Genomic DNA, 18,600 nt, shown 5'->3' with positions numbered 1-18,600 from the left:
TCTTACTATAATGAACTGCTTCAGCTTCTATTCAGCTTGAATTCTACATTCATCACATCTCCCACTACCATACAAATCTTATTTTTAGACAGCGGAAGCAAGCACACACATTTTCTTCAGGAAATGTACCTTTTCTAGTTGCCATATTTATCTTACCTTAGAAGTGTTTACTTTGCACACTGACTAGCATCTATTGAGTTGCAATGTTCCATAAATTGAATGCCCAACTCAACTTGAAGTATCTACAAAACAAGTTTTGTAGCCACATAATCCAAAAGGAAGGCTACAGCTAATCTTTTTCCCTACAAATACTGTTCGCAATTCACAAATGATTATTTTGATTCACATGATTTGATTCACAGCAATTGAACCGGATACCAACAATAGCGAAGTGAATCGTTTGTTTCATCAACAAATCATTTAAAAGAATCAATTCATATGAATCAAATGAATCGTTAGAAAAATGTGTTGTTGAAAAATGTGAAACGGGCATCTGTTAAACAGTAAATCAACATTGTATGGCCTTATTGGACAACAAACATTGCTAATTCACAACGCACAAATATGATTATTGTATCTACACTAAATAGATAGTAAAGTCTTTACTACAACACCTGTCCTGTGGACTCATGGTCATGGTAAGTTAGAAGGGTATGCCCACCTTGCCTGACCTGCTTTAGAGATAAGTCTATAGGGAGAGATTGAACTGGCCTGCTCAGGCCAACTGGTTCTCTGCAGGGGGAGATACTGTACTGAGGACAGCGGAGCAGAGCAGAGGCTCAGAGCACCGGGCTTTACATGGCTCCAAGAGCTTCTGGACACTGCAGAGTTCCCACAGCTCACTGCCCATTGAATGCTTCTCATTGCCTCTAGTCATGGGTTCTCTAAGTAGAGAAACTGACTTGTGAGTGAAACAATGTTAAAGCGTTTTCTGTTCAGCTTATTCTCAGGTTTATCTAGGTGAGTTCCTTATAAAGTGGACAATAATTACACCATTTAAATGGATTATATTAGTCTTTATTTAAAATGTATTTCATTTCACACATTTTATAATTGCATCTCAAATTGTTATTCATTTGTCTATGTAACATGTCATTATGAAATTCCTTTGGTCCTTCAATAAATAAAACTAAGATATACACATTTATTCTTTATACAATTTAATACAGTTAAGAGGAAATTACGTTGGTCTATTTTTGTCTAAGGAGAATGAGAATTAGAACCATTTAATTGGTTATTTAGGTAAGTGTTTACTGCTTTGAAAATGCTAAACAAAATTCAATAACATTCTATTAGCTATATCATCTACTTGCAATGTTTATGCCTTCAATTAACCTACATATTGGAGTTTTAAATATATCTTAGCAGAAAAAGTAACTCAAATCAATTCTCAATCGTCATGAACTGTCCAGGAATTTGCACTAAATAAACCAGAAAAATCTAAACTTTGTAAACCAGAGCATTCAAAAAGAACATTAGTAAACGTTCGCTAGGACTTATAAAAACCTGAAGTCCCTTAGCATAAGTTGGATATCATAAACGGTATATGGCATCACTATATTACAGTTCAAACTGTGGTCTTGACAGGTGATCTGAACTTTACAGTGCCTTGCAACATTATTCATCCCCCTGGGCGTTTTTCCTATTTTGTTGCATTACAACCTGTAATTTAATTAGATTTTTATTTGGATTTCATGTAATGGACATACACAAAAGTGTCAAAATTGGTGAAGTGAAATGAAAAAAATAACTTGTTTCAAAAAAATTAAAAACATAACTAACGGAAAAGTGGTGTGTGCACATGTATTCACCCTCTTTGCTATGAAGCCCCTAAATAAGATTTGGTGCAACCAATTACCTTCAGAAGTCACATCATTAGTTAAATAAAGTCCACCTGTGTGCAATGTAAGTGTCACATGATCTGTCACATGATCTCAGTATATATACACCTGTTCTGAAGGCCCCAGAGTCTGCAACACCACTAAGCAAGGGGCACCACCAAGCAAGTGACACCATGAAGACCAAGGAGCTCTCCAAACAGGTCAGGGACAAAGTTGTGGAGAAGTACAGATCAGGGTTGGGTTATAAAAAAATATCTGAAACTTTGAACATCCCACGGAGCACCATTAAATCCATTATTAAAAAATGGAAAGAATATGGCACCACAACAAACCTGCCAAGAGAGGACCGCCCACCAAAACTCACGGACCAGGCAAGGAGGGCATTAATCAGAGAGGCAACAAAGAGTCCAAAGATAACCCTGAAGGAGCTGCAAAGCTACACAGCGGAGATTGGAGTATCTGTCCATAGGACCACTTTAAGCCGTACACTCCACAGAGCTGGGCTTTACGGAAGAGTGGCCAGAAAAAAGCTATTGCTTAAAGAAAAAAATGTGGTGTTCGCCAAAAAGGCATGTGGGAGACTCCCCAAACCTATGGAAGAAAGTAATCTGGTCAGATGAGACTAAAATTGAGCTTTTTGGCCATCAAGGAAAAGCTATGTCTGGCGCAAACCCAACACCTCTCACCACCCCGAGAACACCATCCCCACAGTGAAGCATGGTGGTGGCTTTGGGGATGTTTTTCCATCGGCAGGGACTGAGAAACTGGTCAGAATTGAAGGAATGATGGATGGCGCTAAATACAGGGAAATTCTTGAGGGAAACCTGTTTCAGTCTTCCAGAGATTTGACACTGGGACGGAGGTTCACCTTCCAGCAGGACAATGACCCTAAGCATACTGCTAAAGCAACACTTGAGTGGTTTAAGGGGAAACATTTAAATGTCTTGGAATGGCCTAGTCAAAGCCCAGACCTCAATCCAATTGAGAATCTATGGTATGACTTAAAGATTGCTGTACACCATCGGAACCCATCCAACTTGAAGGAGCTGGAGCAGTTTTGCCTTGAAGAATGGGAAAAAATCCCAGTGGCTAGATGTGACAAGCTTATAGAGACATACCCCAAGAGACTTGCAGCTGTAATTGCTGCAAAAGGTGGCTCTACAAAGTGTTGACTTTGGGGGGGTGAATAGTTATGCACACTCAAGTTCTTTTTATTTTCTTATTTCTTGTTTGTTTCACAAGAAAACATATTTAGCATCTTCAAAGTGGTAGGCATCAATCAAATGATACAAACCCCCAAATATTCCATTTTAATTCCAGGTTGTAAGGCAACAAAATAGGAAAAATGCCAAGGGGGGGTGAATACTTTCGCAAGCCACTGTACCTTTCCTTCAGTCATTACAGAAATAAACCTGTCTCAAAGCAGAAGGTACCACACCTTCCCTCAACTGGCTAACCAATACTGAATCGACGGAATGCAAAAACATCAACAACTTTAGTGTTTTTCACAATAGCCTACACTATACAGTTAAGGACAGGAGACACTGACTGTATAAGATATAAGCTATATATCAGACTAAATCATAGACAAAGAAAGCTAGAAGCAAAGGTTTGGGTGTGTGTTGAGTTGACATTGTACGACCTTCAAATCAAACCAAGCAAGTTAACTTTTTATGCTGCACATTGACCTCTACATATCAACCTGAAAGACCACATGGAGGTCCAAACTAAAATCAGAGTGAGAGTGTAAGAGCGTGAGAGAACATTTCTGGGTTATTAGCACTTTGTTGGATCGTGTGAATGACAGTCCCACGTCGGAAACTGTTTCACAGTGTATCGATGTAGCACCAGTGTGTAGTGGTCTCAAGAGTCTTGTCCCATCCTACCAGTTCAACCATCAAAACAAGTGTCAAAGGGAGAGATAGGTACAACTACACAGCAAAGCTTCAACAAAAGAAAAGTCTCTCAAAGTATACAGGTGCAACAACTAATAAATAAGGGTCATAATGTTTCAGTTGTTAAAATGATGGTGGTTATTGTGCACAGCAGATCATTTCTTTACACAAAAACAAAATGTCGGCCACACGTCCACGTACAAATATCAAACAATACATACAAGTGTCAGGATGCCACCAGGGGGGGCGCTATTCCCGTCAGCCCCACTCTCCCGCCTGGGCCATGCTCAACGTGTACCCATGATTGGACGTTTCTCCATCAGACGCACGCCTTGGGCTGCTCCAATCAGACGGCTCCAATCAGACGGCTCCAATCAGCTAGCTCTCTCAGCATCCAGGGACGGTGATGGAATGAAGGCGGAGGCAGGGGGAGAGGCAGTGGTAGGAAGGTGAAATATCTCCCCCTAAGGGATCCGATCCACAGAGTCCTCTTGGAGCACCTGGACTGTAGGGCTCAGAAGGACTCGTCATGCCCCACAGAGAGCTCTCCTTTGGGGGTGGAGGCGCGAGACGAGCTCTTGTCCATGCTCTCGGAGCCGGAGCTCTGGTGCCGCTGCTCGGAGCCGGAGCTGGACGTCACAGTGGACGAGGATGTGGACGAGGAGCGGGTCTTCTCCTTAAAGTCCGTTATGATGACTGTCACGTTCCCCACCGTTATGGCTAGCTGCTGGGCGGTGCTCCGGTCAATGTTCTTCAGTTTGGGCCTGGTCAGCAGGGGGGAAAACACAGGGTTAGGATTACATTGATAAAACTGCCTTACTAAGCTACAACCACAGTGAGGTGGGCAGCACAGTGTGGGTGGTTAGACCCAACTGCTCATTTCACTGTATACTACAAGACCAACCAGGAGTAAGAGGGAGAAAGTGAGAGTGGGTGTAGAACATGAAATACCATTTATGAATCACTTGAGGTTTCCTACGGATTTGGCCTTTAAAAGGATACTTTGTGATTTTGGCAATTAAGTCCTTTATCTACTTCCCCAGAGTCAGATTAATTAGTGGATACCATTTGTGTGTCTCCGAGTGCAGTTTGAAGAAAGTTGCTAACTAGCATTAGCGCAATTGCTTACTAGCATTAGCACAATGCCTGGAAGTCTATGGTAACAACTAGCATGCTCCCATAGACTTCCAGTCATTGCACTAATGCTAGTTAGCATTGGCTAGCAAAACTACCTCTAACTTCCTTCATACTGGATGCAGAGACATAAAAATGGTAACCATAAATTAATCTGACTCTGAGTATCCCTTTAAAGTAGCAATCAGCAGTTGAAACAATAATAGTGTTCTCCTCACCCCCGTTTCGGTAAAAAGCGGAGGAATGGGCTGGATAAATGTAACCACTCTAAAATTAATATACAGAGCTACGGATCCATAATATCAAAAATTATAATTTTAACCATGTTTTGAGACTATATAGTGTATGTTTACATTTACTTTGTTTACAAACATTGGCGTAAAACAAGCTTATATTTTGGGTTCTGGTAGGGTTTGACAGTTGAACTAAGCTCCTGAGACATTTATTTGTTATATTCTTCAAGAATCCATGGGTACATAAAAATTAATTTATTAGTCCAAAAATGGATGTAGCAACCGCTGATTGCCCATTTTAGAATATCTTGTATGAGTTCCAATTTAAATCCCATGACAGATTCTCACAATGTCAAATCAATGCAGTTTTAAGAAAATAGAGTTAAGAAAATATTTACTAAATAAATACAAATAAAATTACAAAATAAAATAACAATAACGATGCTATATACAGGGGGTACCGGTACTGAGTCAATGTGCGGGGGTACAGGTTAGTCGAGGTAATTTGTACATGTAGGTAGGGGTAAAGTGACTATGCATAGACAATAAACAGTGAGTAGCAGCAGTGTAAAAACAAAGGGGGGGGGGGGGGGGGGGTCAATGTAAATAGTCCAGGTGGCCATTTTATTAATTGTTCAGCAGTCTTATGGCTTGGGGATAGAAGCTGTTAAGGAGCCTTTTGGACCTAGACTTGGCGCTCCGGTACTGCTTGCCGTGCGGTAGCAGAGAGAACAGTCTATGACTTGGGTGACTGGAGTCTTTGACAATTTTTGTCAACTGTAAGATACTGTCAGTACTAGTAGTGGAAGACATGCGTAAGAGGAGAATTACCCACCTAGAGATGTGAGAGTTGTTGGTCTTGGTTGTTGACTCCCCAGACTGTATGCTGGGTGGACTCTGATGAATGTCTGTCTTGGGTCTGCACAGGAAAACACAGAGGAGTATATTAGTAAAGTTCATGTCTGGAGAGGAAAGATGCTTGCACAAACACTGAACAGACATCTTATTCCTTTATAAATACACACTGACCTGATCTTTTTGATGCTTGGTTTCTTAGCAATGGGCCTGGCTGGGCTGATCTCTTTGATGCTGGGTTTCTTGGCAATGGGCCTGGCTGGGCTGATCTCTTTGATGCTGGGTTTCTTGGCAATGGGCCTGGCTGGGCTGATCTCTTTGATGCTGGGTTTCTTGGCGATGGGCCTGGCTGGGCTGATCTCTTTGATACTGGGTTTCTTAGCGATGGGACTGGCTGGGCTGATCTCTTTAATACTGGGTTTCTTGGCGATGGGCCTGGCTGGGCTGATGTCTTTGATGCTGGGTTTCTTAGCGATGGGCCTGGCTGGGCTGATCTCTTTGATGCTGGGTTTCTTGGCGATGGGCCTGGCTGGGCTGATGTCTTTGATGCTGGGTTTCTTAGTGATGGGCCTGGCTGGGCTGATGTCTTTGTTGCTGGGTTTCTTAGCGATGGGCCTGGCTGGGCTGATGTCTTTGATGCTGGGTTTCTTAGCGATGGGCCTGGCTGGGCTGATGTCTTTGATGCTGGGTTTCTTAGCGATGGGCCTGGCTGGGCTGATCTCTTTCCCTATTTCTTTCTCCTCCTCTTTCTCTGGCTTCTCTGCTTGGTCCTTGTCTGGCTTCTCCTTCCCCCTCTGGTCTTTATCCAGGGGAGGTTCTACTTCTCCTTCTTCTCCTTCTGGCCTCACTCTCTCCGGAAGCTCTCCCTCAGGGTGCTCCCCCTCCCCGTCCAAGAGCTCCCCGTCCGGGCCGTGCTCCATCTCAGGCCTCTCCTTCCTCTCCTTCTTGGGCGGGGGAGGCATCGCGTACTGCTGAGCCACCTGCTGGGCCACCAGCTGGGAGTTGATCCTGGGTTTCCTATAGAGGCCAGGGCACAAACAGAGATTTGCAGGCAGCAGCGACTCCAGGCTCAGCTTACTCAGGACATGATGACCATGAGCAGCCCCTGCCTGACCACATAGCAACACACACTCTCTGTATCATCTTATAAGGAGTTTGCTGGATTGAGCCACAGTGCCTCTGTGGAGTGAAAGGGTTAATGTACACACACGGCTGGCTGGCTGGGTGTAAGTGACAGCTCTTGGTCGGGCTGGTCTGTTTGAAGAGTAATCTCACTAGCTCAGTGCTGTAATAAAATGAATGTGGGAATCACAAGGTGGGACATTTGCAGCCCGTCATTTACGTCCTCTAATCTGATTACTGCAGCGTTGGCCCCATTTGTCAGACTGGGATACACAGGGACGTGCAGCCGCTCACTTACTAGCTGGCTAGCCTACCAGAGCAGAATGAAGTCACTCTGTGGCTCGCTCTGTCGTCACTCACACACAGAAACACCTAGCCTTTTCTCTTTGAGCCAAACCATTCTCATTCAGCAGGCAAATGCGTTGTGAGTGAGAGATGGAGACAAATGAGTGCCTCGTATATGAATAAAAGTATCTAGGATAAAAGGCTCAGTGGGAGCTCATCACTCTTCATCCTGAGAGGTTAGGACAGGTACCTCATGAAAAACAAATGTACGTTTCCTCTCTTAAAAACACTTGAGTCAACTGAATGAGAACCCGGGGATTATCGTGTGAATAACTCCCGACTAAGGGCTGTTCTTAGGAAACAGCCCTTTGGAGGGTAATATTCACAATAATTCCTGGGTTATTGCTTTTATAAAACGGTTACCCCATTTTTTTTATTTCTAAGATTACATGTTTTCAATAAAACATTTATTTTCATTAGTCAATTAATTTTCTTTCATCCTTCCACCTGACGAAGTTGCTAGCCAAATGAGCTGGTCGTCCATTCCAAACATTCTAAGCAATAAAGGTTGCCAGGCAGGCTACAGTAGCTACCAACTAAAGCTAGCACACAATCACACCAAGCAGCTGAAATGACCGCAAATTGAATTCTCATTTGTTTCTATTGCCATTTCTTTGGATATATCCATTATAATGATCCTGATAAATGAATTCACCTGGCTCAGAAGTTGTCAGTCTCTTCACGTTCATTCTCTCTATGGCAGCTGGAGATTGCAAAAAAAACTGCAACATTGTTGCACAGGTCAGCGAGGAAGGCAGCAAGGTTTAGACTAAGCCCAACTGTTGCTTACCAAATGCTAACCGAGTAACATGGGGAAATAATGGCTAGACACTTTTTTCCTGGGGAGATTAAGTTTATGAATTACCAGGCATGGCTGTGGGACAGTGGAACTGTTAACAGGCATTACCCTGGGGATTGCTATCAACCAATCAGCATCCAGGATCCAAACAAACTGTATTATAACAGATTTTAAGTCCCTACGATTATATACAGTACCAGTCAAAAGTTTGGACACACCTACTCATTCTAGGTTTTTTTTCTTTATTATTACTATTTTCTACATTGTAGAATGATAGTGAAGACATCAAAACTATGAAATAACACATATGGAGTCATGAAGTAACCAAAAAAAGTGTTAAACAAATTAAAATATATTTTATATTTGAGATTCTTCAAATAGCCACCCTTTGCCTTGATGACAGCTTTGCACACTCTTGGCATTCTCTCAACTAGCTTCATGAGGTAGTCACCTGGAATGCATTTCAATTAACAGGTGTGCCTTGTTAAAAGTTAGTTTTAATGCGTTTGAGCAAATCAGTTGTGTTGTGACAAGGTAGGGTTGGTATACAGAAGATAGCCTTATTTGGTAAAAGATCAAGTCCATATTATGGCAAGAACAGTTCAAATAAGCAAAGAGAAACGACAGTCCATCGTTACTTTAAGACATGAAAGTCAGTCAATCCGGAAAATGTCAAGAACTTTTACATTTTCTTCAAGTGCAGTCGCAAAAACCATCAAGTGCTATGATGAAACTGGCTCTCATGAGGACCGCCACAGGAAAGGAAGACCCAGAGTCACCTCTGCTGCAGAGGATAAGTTCATTAGAGTTACCAGCCTCAGAAATCAGTAATTAAAGGAACCACTACTAAAGGACACCAATAATAAGAAGAGACTTACTTGGGCCCAGAAACAAGAGCAATGGACATTAGACCGGTGGAAATATGTCCTTTGGTCTGATGAGTCCAAATTTGAGATTTTTGGTTCCAACCGCCGTGTCTTTGTGAGACGCGTTGTGGTTGAACGGATGATCTCCGCATGTGTAGTTCCCACCTTAAAGCATGGAGGAGAAGGTGTTATGGTGTGGGGGTGATTTGCTGGTGACACTGTCAGTGATTTATTTAGAATTCAAGGCACACTTAACCAGCATGGCTACCACAGCATTCTGCAGCGATACGCCATCCCATCTGGTTTGGGCTTAGTGGGACTATCATTTGTTTTTCAACAGGACAATGACCCAAAACACACCTCCAGGCTGTGTAAGGGCTATTTGACCAAGAAGGAGAGTGATAAGTGCTGCATCAGATGACCTGGCCTACACAATCACCCGACCTCAACCCAATTGAGATGGTTTGGGATGAGTTGGACCACAGAGTGATGGAAAAGCAGCCAACAAGTGCTCAGCATATGTGGGAACTCCTTCAAGACTGTTGGAAAAGCATTCCAGGTAAAGCTGGTTGAGAGAATGCCAAAAGTGTGCAAAGCTGTCATCAAGGCAAAGGGTGGCTATTTGAAGAATCTCAAATATAAAATATATTTTGATTTGTTTAACACTGTTTTGTTTACTATATGATTCCATTTGTATTATTTCCTAGTTTTGATGTCTTCACTATTATTCTACAATTTAGAAAATAGTAAAAATAAAGAAAGACCCTGGAATGAGTAGGTGTGTCCAAACTTGACTGGTACTATATATACACACACACACTACCGTTCAAAAGTTTGGGGTCACTTAGAAATGTCCTTGTTTTCAATGTTTTGTCCATTAAAATAACATCAAATTGATCAGAAATACAGTGTAGACATTGGCGTACAGACTCAGATTACAGGCTCAAAATGGCCAGAAACAAATAACTTTCTTCTGAAACTTGTCAGTGTATTCTTGTTCTGAGAAATGAAGGCTATTCCATGCGAGAAATTGCCAAAAAAACTGAAGATCTCGTACAACGCTGTGTACTACTCCCTTCACAGAACAGCGCAAACTGGCTCTAACCAGAATAGAAAGAGGAGTGGAAGGCCCCGGTGCACAACTGAGCAAGAGGACAAATACATTAGTGTCTAGTTTGAGAAACAGACGCCTCACAGGTCCTCAACTGGCAGCTTCATTAAATAGTACCCGCAAAACACCAGTCTCAATGTCAACAGTGAAGAGGCGACTCCGGGATGCTGACCTAGGCAGAGTTGCAAAGAAAAAGTCCAGTTTGTGTTCTTTTGCCTATCTTCATCTTTTCTTTTTATTGGCCAGTCTGAGATATGGCTTTTTCTTTGCAACTCTGCCTAGGTCAGCACCCCAGAGTCACCTCTTCACTGTTGACAAGTTTCTGACCATTGTGAGCCTGTAATCTTACCCACAATTGCGGATGCTCCAGATACTCAACTAGTCTCAAGAAGGCCAGTTTTATTGCTTCTTTAATCAGCACAACAGTTTTCAGCTGTGCTAACATAAATTGCAAAAGGGCTTTCTAATGATCAATTAGCCTTTTTAAATGATAAACTTGGATTAGCAAACACAACGTGCCATTGGAACACAGGACTGATGGTTGCTGATAATGGGCCTCTGTACGCCTATGTAGATATTCCATTAAAAATATGCAATTTCCAGCTCCAATAGCCATTTACAACATTAACAATGTCTATACTGTATTTCTAGTCAATTTGATGTTATTTTAATAGACAACATTTTTTTATTTTCTTTCAAACAAGGACATGCTCAAGTGTCATATACACCCACAGTGCCACCACACATACACACACAGTTCTCTACTGGAGGTCTGAGATGTGAGGGGTGAGTGCTGCGTGTCCCGCATGCCTCCCTGAGCCAGCACACGCTCCAACAGCATAATGGACAACAGCTGGCAGATGTAGGTGGGGAAGAGCAGGGTCTCAGGGGCAGAGAGAGAGAAGACCAGAGAGTGCCATAGACACAGGGTTAGCCAATATTTGGCTCTCACCAGCACAGATAATCATATCACTGGACTGGGTCAGCTCAGTGAGAAATACCAAAGTATACCACACATTTACACACTCAACCATGCCTAAGTGGTGCATGGTTTGCCAGCTACTCAGGAGACACTTCTGCAGGCACAATCCACCTATGGCATCGCCTCCACATCTCATCTACTGAATTGCCAGGAGGTCCTCTTTATTGTCTAGCTCAGAGTGTGTCATGTTTAAAGAAACTCTCTGGAAGTTTGAGGGCAGATGGGGACTTCCATGCTTTCTGATCCTCCTGTCTGAGCCTCAGACTGAACTGATAAACAAGCTCTGTCTGGCTCATAGAAAATGTAGCCTACCTGTTGACTAGAATACCGATGAGGTGTTGACTGGTTCTCTCAGAGTCTGTTATGGTTAAGTGGGTCAGAACATGAGCAGAAACTTGATGACAATACTGAGTGGGGCTGTTCTGATGATACAGCTGGCGCTGCCCAAAACATATTTTTGACAACATGGCCCTCAGGCTTGAGTTATGGTTAATTTCAGATGCGGTTGTCTGATTACAATGTGTACATTGATAATGATGCATGGCTGATGAGTTCTGTCTGTGGAGAGGAGAGTGGTTTTAACAAGGCTGCTGGAGTGGTTTACTTTAGAGAGAAACAGCACATCCTAGATATCAACCCTTTAACTTTCTCTCTCTCTCTCGGTCTCCCACCTCCCCACTCATCTCCACCATTACTTACGCCCCCACCCCTCCCTCTCACCCACCTTTCTCTCCACCTCCATCTTTCCTGTGCTCCTGCCATTTCCCCACCACCTGTCTGTCTCTCTATCCCCGTTCTGCAGCAGATAGAGAACCCACCGTCTCTCCTTCGGGGTACCAGTCGATCAGAAGACAATCAATCGCTCCATAATAGGGCATCATGTCGTAGCGCTCGCGCTCCAATCAATAGGCAGGCTGTGGTGAATGCTGATGAGGAGGACCTTGTAGTGACTCCACCCAGCACAGCTGGCATGGCTCTGGAGCTAGCCTACTCACTCACTCCAGCAGAATCAATGCCAGTCACACTCCAGAGGAGAGGGGAGGGATCGACATGCTCACATTCAGTAGCATCTGGATGATGAGACACTCAAAGAAACCTAAGTGACTTGACAAGGTTTCACAACTTCATATCAATGTCAATTCTCAATACCCTTGAGGAGCCTCACTTGTACTCTTACACTGGCACCCAAAGTCACTTTGCAACAAGCACTCAAACGCACCAAAACTATTAGTCTCCAATGGCAGGGAATATTGTTGCCAATCCTTCACAGGATTTGGCAGGACGCACGCAGCCCAAACACTCGTAAACAGGTTCTCAGTGCAGCCCGCGTCCGATGGGAACAGAAATAATTTCCTGTGGCAGGTTAAGCTGTCAGCAGAGCGCTGGAGGTAGAAAGTGAGCGTGATTGATTGATTAGCTCACCGCCTCCTTGGCCCATCGCCCCAGAGATTTGTGTCAGACGCAGCAGCAGCAGAGCTCAGCCCAGAGAGAGGGAGGCAACAGGAACAGCCCCAGTAGTTAAGCTGTGATTCAGTGCCAGCTGTAACTCAGCCATGGAATTGTTGCTGGCATGATCATGATCGGAGCGCTGCTCCCCGTTGGCGCTTACTCTACAGTGTATTATTAATTTAGCAGCTACGTCACTGCTACTCTGAACAACACCACTCTGTGACCCATTAACACGGCTTGCTTGCTGGATCCACATCACCGGGCTGGCCACACTCACCTTGCTGGTAGGCAGGAAACCAGAGCCACTGCGTCTGTACCAAGCCACTTCTCACTGAAAAACACCAGATAAGCCTAGACCGATTAACTTCCTCCTTTTCACACCTCCATAGATAATGATTGACAATTTCTCTGCTGACCTCCCCTTAAATTCCCCTTGATATGGGGTGTGGATTCTAACTCCCCAGGAGGCTATGAAATGACTGTCATCAGCACTAAACACTCTAAACCCAGTTAGACTGAGACCTATGGTTATACTGCCAGCCACACCCACTATATTGACCCAATCATAAGAGGTACTTCCAAGGAACTAGTCATGCATGTCAATATTACCCTCCTACCTGAAGAGCATAGCGAGTGGAGACAGAGAGATGCAAAAAACATACTGTTGAACTTGAAACCAAGCAGTGTTGTGACAGAATTTAGATATTGAGCACTTCTGTAGAGAGAGAAGAGACGGAGAGAGGCGACCACAGGAAAGCCCTCATTAACACGGCTCTTTATTTTGAGTGCTAAGTGGAGGACAGGCAATTACTCCCAGCCAGCCACAGACCCAGAGCATGCAGCAGTGGCAGCTCTAAGAGAGATGAGAGAGATGGGCCTAGACAAAAGGTCCCCTCTACCAGGGACAGCCAACTGTAGTCAGACAGTAAGACATCATCATCTGAATCTAAAATACTTATTTTGTTGTCCATATGGCAAGTCAAGCTGTGTAACAGCATTTCTTCTCAGTCAATAGAGCCGAGAGAGCCCCATCTGTGAGGTGAATTTTCTTCGTATTTAAGTCCCATCTTCTTCCTCTGTTTAGGCCTAATCAAGACTGGATTTTCTACTAAATCACAGCCATAGTGTGCACAGTCTTCAGATTCAAAATCGTGTGATCCATTGGGCTTCAGTTTGATCAGAACAGTTCCCCACACCATGTTAACGGAGCATCAAAATCTTGTTACGCGCCAACGTTTTCATGCTGCTGCAGTCATCAGTGTCAAAAATGTGTAGCATGCCTTGATCATTACGCATAACCCAACCCCCTCAGTACAGAGAGGGACTGATGGAGCAGAGGCAAAACTGGCTGCTCTGGAATATGTTAAACAAGCTGTGGCACCCAGCTCCCATAAACCAGTCTGCTAACTGTTTAGTGGTGTAGAGCCTGTTTGCTCCAGCCGGTCGCGAATACAGTACAGTACTGAACAGTGTAGGAGCCTGTAGAGAGCACCTGGAGTTAGGGCTGCACAATTAATCGTATTCAGATCGAAATTGCGATATTGACATGTTCAATATCCATATCGCAAGAGGCTGCAATTTTCTCCTTCTTTGACACTGTTAATACAAGAAAAACTAGACTGCGGTACCTCCTCCAATGAGAGGCGCTAGACCCTGTTCATTCACCCTCTACATGCACAGAGGATACTGGCCAATCACAAGCGGGCTCTCCCACTCTCTGCATGACATGCATATGCTGGCCAATCACATGCGTCTGTGTTGGTGAGGAGAGAAGGGGCTTTACCAAAGACAGTACAGTATGAGGTTCAGAAACTCTGTGGCTTTACCTCAAAGTGTGTATCTGAAACATGAGTGCTACTAGTGCTAATTAGAATTTCGATTTGGTGCCAAAGAAGGGCGCATCTTCAGTGGTATGGGAGTATTTTGGCTACCAAATGCAAGTGTTGTGCAAAAAGTGCCTCAGAGTTGTGGTGAAAACAAGAGGCAACACGACAAATTTATTCAATCATTTGAAGAATAACAGTCCCCTACTTTGTGGCAATTGCGTGGTAAAAAAAAGCACCTGACAGCAGCAAAGCCCTTAAGCCACAATCAGCCACCTACGTTAAACAGGCATTGATTGTCGATGCATTTTCATGTGTAACGCCCTACGAAAAACATCCCGCAGACACATAAAAATCACAGAGGCTATAACTTATCACATAGCCAAAGACATGGTTCCTATTTACACCGTCAGCAAAGATAGCTTCAAGAAGATGATAAACAAGCTGGACAGGACATACAAAATTCCATCTCAGCATCCCAAGTCGCCATCCCAACACTGTACAACAGAATTAAGGGTGAAGTTGAAACATGTCACGTCAAATGACTGGACCAGACACAGTTTTTGGACACAGGCTGCACCTTACAATCGGTAGGCTACGTGTTACATGTTTTTAAGGCACTTTGACTTATCATTTAAATTATAATCATGATTGAGCCTACTTATACATAATTACACAATCATAAGTTTCCTATTCCATCTGTAGCCTATGGCTGCCTGAATACATAATTAACTTAGGTTATTTAAAAACTCAAAATGGTGAAATAAGAAATAGGAAGTCAAAATGTTATTCATTAATTAATTCATAAGTGCTGGGCCTATAGTGCAATATTTTGATGATCATGTTAAACATGTATTTTTGTTAAGATGTAGGTGTAATAATCCTATCTATTATCATATGTAGCATATAACAATGTTAAAAAAGATCCGTTTCATTTGGTTTTGTATTCAGTTAGCACAGTATGTATTCATTCATATGATCTAATTTTTAGAAGTGATTTTCTCTACCCTGACACTTGGTTTAACCATGTCTGATGGAATTACGAAGTTTTCACCCAAGCATTTGAAAACCACAATATCTAGCCCCCCCCCCCCACAAAAGAAAATCACTATTAGATATTTTGTCCGAATCGTGCAGCCCTAGAGAACAGCTCCAGTCTGCAGCACTGTCTGCATGACTCACTGCTGGCTAGAGCCAAGGGCATTATTAAAACATTGAATTAAACAATCATCCATCTCCTCCAGACACAGAATCCTGCACCCCCAAGGGGGATGCCCCTGCATGCCTCCCCATGCCCCAGGTACTCAGTGAGCACAGTGGGCCCCTGCAGAGCCCTCCTCCTTCTCGCCCTCTGTCATGTTCACAGAGGAAAAGAGCACGACAACAAGGCAGCTGAGCATGACATTTAGTTCCCACGGTGATGTGCAGTGACAACTATTCGGGACAGTTGACAAAAGAGAAAAGAAATCGATGGAAATCTTTTTCAAAAAACAAATGGGGCAAGAAATAAGTCCCTCATAATTTTTTTATAAAAATAACTACCACCCTTTAACCCAGACCAGTGTGGGGCTTCTGAGTGTGTGTATGTGTGTGGCCTCCCACTGCGAGATATTCCCTCTGTCTGACCTTCAGGCTACAAATTGCTTCCCCTCAGGGTGATTGACAGCCGTCGTTGTGACAGCACTAAGCATGTATGAGCTCCCTCCATCAGAGGCTCCATGACACATTCCTCTGTGTATCACTTGCGCTCTCTCCGCCCTCGCTTTCCCTACTGAATCACGCTCTCTCACCCTTCTCTCTTTCCCTGCTGAATCATTATCTCTTCTCTTTACCTCTAGTCAAGTGTATCATCCACTTTGTCTCCAGTCCCCATTCTCAATTTGTATCTATTGCTTCCCTGCTATACCTTTTCTGTGCTGTCAGTCACTCACTCACTGTTTTTCACTCTTCCTTCCCTTGTTATTTCTCATTTCTTACCTCAAGCTCCTCTCTCTCCCTGCAGTATATCTCCTCTGTGTCTGCCTGCCTCTCCCTGTTATGTGAGGGGTGTCTGCCAGTGTCTGTTGGACCCAGTCACCCTGATGCGGTCATGCGCTGGCATGCTCTCTCTTGTGTAAACAGGTACTGTTTCAAATTAGCTCAACAAGTCATCAAGCAACACTGCTCAGGGGGACACAGCGGTTCACAGCAGGCGTTTCATGTTGTACAGTGCATTCAGAAAGTATTCAGATCCACATTTTGTTACATTACAGCCTTAATCTAAAATGTATTTTTAGAAAATAGGTTTTTAGAATTGTATGCACATTTATACAAAATAAAAAAAATCACATTTACATAAGTATTCAGACCCTTTACTCAGTACTTCGTTGAAGCACCTTCGGCAGCAATTACAGCCTCGAGTCTTCTTGGGTATGACGGTACAAGCTTGGCTCACCTGTATTTGGGGAGTTTCTCCCATTCTTCTCTGCAGATCCTCTGAAGCTCTGTCAGATTGGATGGGGAGCGTCGCTGCACAGCTATTTTCAGGTCTCTCCAGAAATGTTAGATCGGGTTCAAGTCCGGGCTCTGGCTGGGCCACTCAAGGACATTCAGAGACTTGTCCCGAAGCCACTCCTGCGTTGTCTTGGCTGTGTGCTTAGGGTCATTGTCCTGTTGGAAGGTGAACCTTCGCCCCAGCCTGAGGTCATGAACACTCTGGAGCAGGTTTTCATCAAGGATCTCTCTGTACTTTGCTCCGTTCATCTTTCCCTCGATCCTGACTAGTCTCCCAGTCCCTGCTGCGGAAAAACATCCCCACAGCATGATGCTGCCACCATCATGCTTCACCGTAGGGATGGTGCCAGGTTTCCTCCAGATGTGACGCTTGGCATTCAGGCCAAAGAGTTCAATCTTGGTTTCATCAGACCAGAGAATCTTGTTTCTCATGGTCTGAGAGTCCATTAGGTGCCTTTTGGCAAACTCCAAGCAGGCTGTCATGTGCCTTTTACTGAGGAGTGGCTTCCGTCTGGCCACTCTACCATAAAGGCCTGATTGGTGGAGTGCTGCAGAGATGGTTGTCCTTCTGGAAGGTTCTCCCATCTCCACAGAGGAACTCTAGAGCTCTGTCAGAGTGACCATCGGGTTCTTGGTCACCTCCCTGACCAAGGCGCTTCTCCCCCGATTGCTCAGTTTGGCCGGGCGGCCAGCTCTAGGAAGAGTATTGGTGATTCCAAACTTCTTCCATTTAAGAATGATGGAGGCCACTGTGTTCATTCAATGCTGCTGAATTGTTTGGGTACCCTTCCCCAGATCGGTGCCTCGACACAATCCTGTATCGGTGCTCTATGGACAATTCCTTCGATCTCATGGCTTGGTTTTTGCTTTGACATGCAATGTCAACTGTGGGACCTAATATAGACAGGTGTGTGCCTTTCCAAATCATGTCCAATCAATTGAATTTACCACAGGTGGACTCCAATCAAGTTGTAGAAACATCTCAAGGATGATCAATGGAAACAGGATGCACCTGAGCTCAATTTTTGTTTTTATTTTTTAATACATTTGCAAAAATGTCTAAAAACCTGTTTTTTTGCTTTGTCGTTATGGGGTATTGTGTGTAGATTGAGATTGTATTTTTTTTATTTCATCCATTTTAGAATAATAATGGTCTGAATACTTTCCGAATGCACTGTACACTATACAAAGGGACCAAAACAGAAACATAGCCTATATACAAATCAGAGAAACCTTAAAGTTTCTGCTCACAATACCAAAAATGTGCTCAGTGCCCCCAAAAATTAGAGGGAACATTGGTGACATTACAAATTTGCTTTCATGGAAATACCACTGATCCAGTCTCCAAATGACGAAGAATTCTATACACAGAAGACTATCATGTCACATATAATAATCTTACCTGAATAAAAAGACAATCCAATAAATTCTTCCAGATGACACTACCGCTGAGCTGTTTCTTTCCCTGTCTCGTGTTGTGACTGACACGGATGGAGTTGTGATCCAGAGGAGGGATGACCGTGGTGGAAAGAGGCGTGTGTGAGGGCCAGCCCAGCGCTTTCCTTCCCTCCCTGGGTAATAATGTGCGCCATTCTGTCATCCCCCAGGAGACTCTTGGCTGAGTGAACACATCCCCCCGCTGCAGTCCATCA

General features: G+C 43.7%; 1 protein-coding gene across 1 annotated transcript in view; it reads right to left on the bottom strand.

The window, feature by feature from the left end:
• Positions 1–611: 611 nt before the first annotated feature.
• LOC311121278 (RING1 and YY1-binding protein B-like) overlaps positions 612–18,600 on the bottom strand; it is a 29,980-nt gene continuing 11,991 nt past the window's right edge. Inside the window, exons 3-5 of the mRNA XM_084195787.1 lie at positions 6,133–6,975; positions 5,939–6,022; positions 612–4,500 (exon numbers count right to left, since the gene is read on the bottom strand). Of these exons, the coding sequence (XP_084051913.1) occupies positions 4,251–4,500; positions 5,939–6,022; positions 6,133–6,975 (1,177 nt within the window). The 3' untranslated portion in view covers positions 612–4,250. The remainder of the gene's footprint in view (positions 4,501–5,938; positions 6,023–6,132; positions 6,976–18,600) is intronic.

Source organism: Coregonus lavaretus (genome assembly GCF_964263955.1).
Source record: "Coregonus lavaretus genome assembly, contig: HAP1_SCAFFOLD_2150, whole genome shotgun sequence".
NCBI lineage: Eukaryota > Metazoa > Chordata > Actinopteri > Salmoniformes > Salmonidae > Coregonus > Coregonus lavaretus.
The sequence above is the reverse complement of the archived record's forward strand: the minus strand, read 5'-3'. Positions and strand labels throughout refer to the sequence as shown.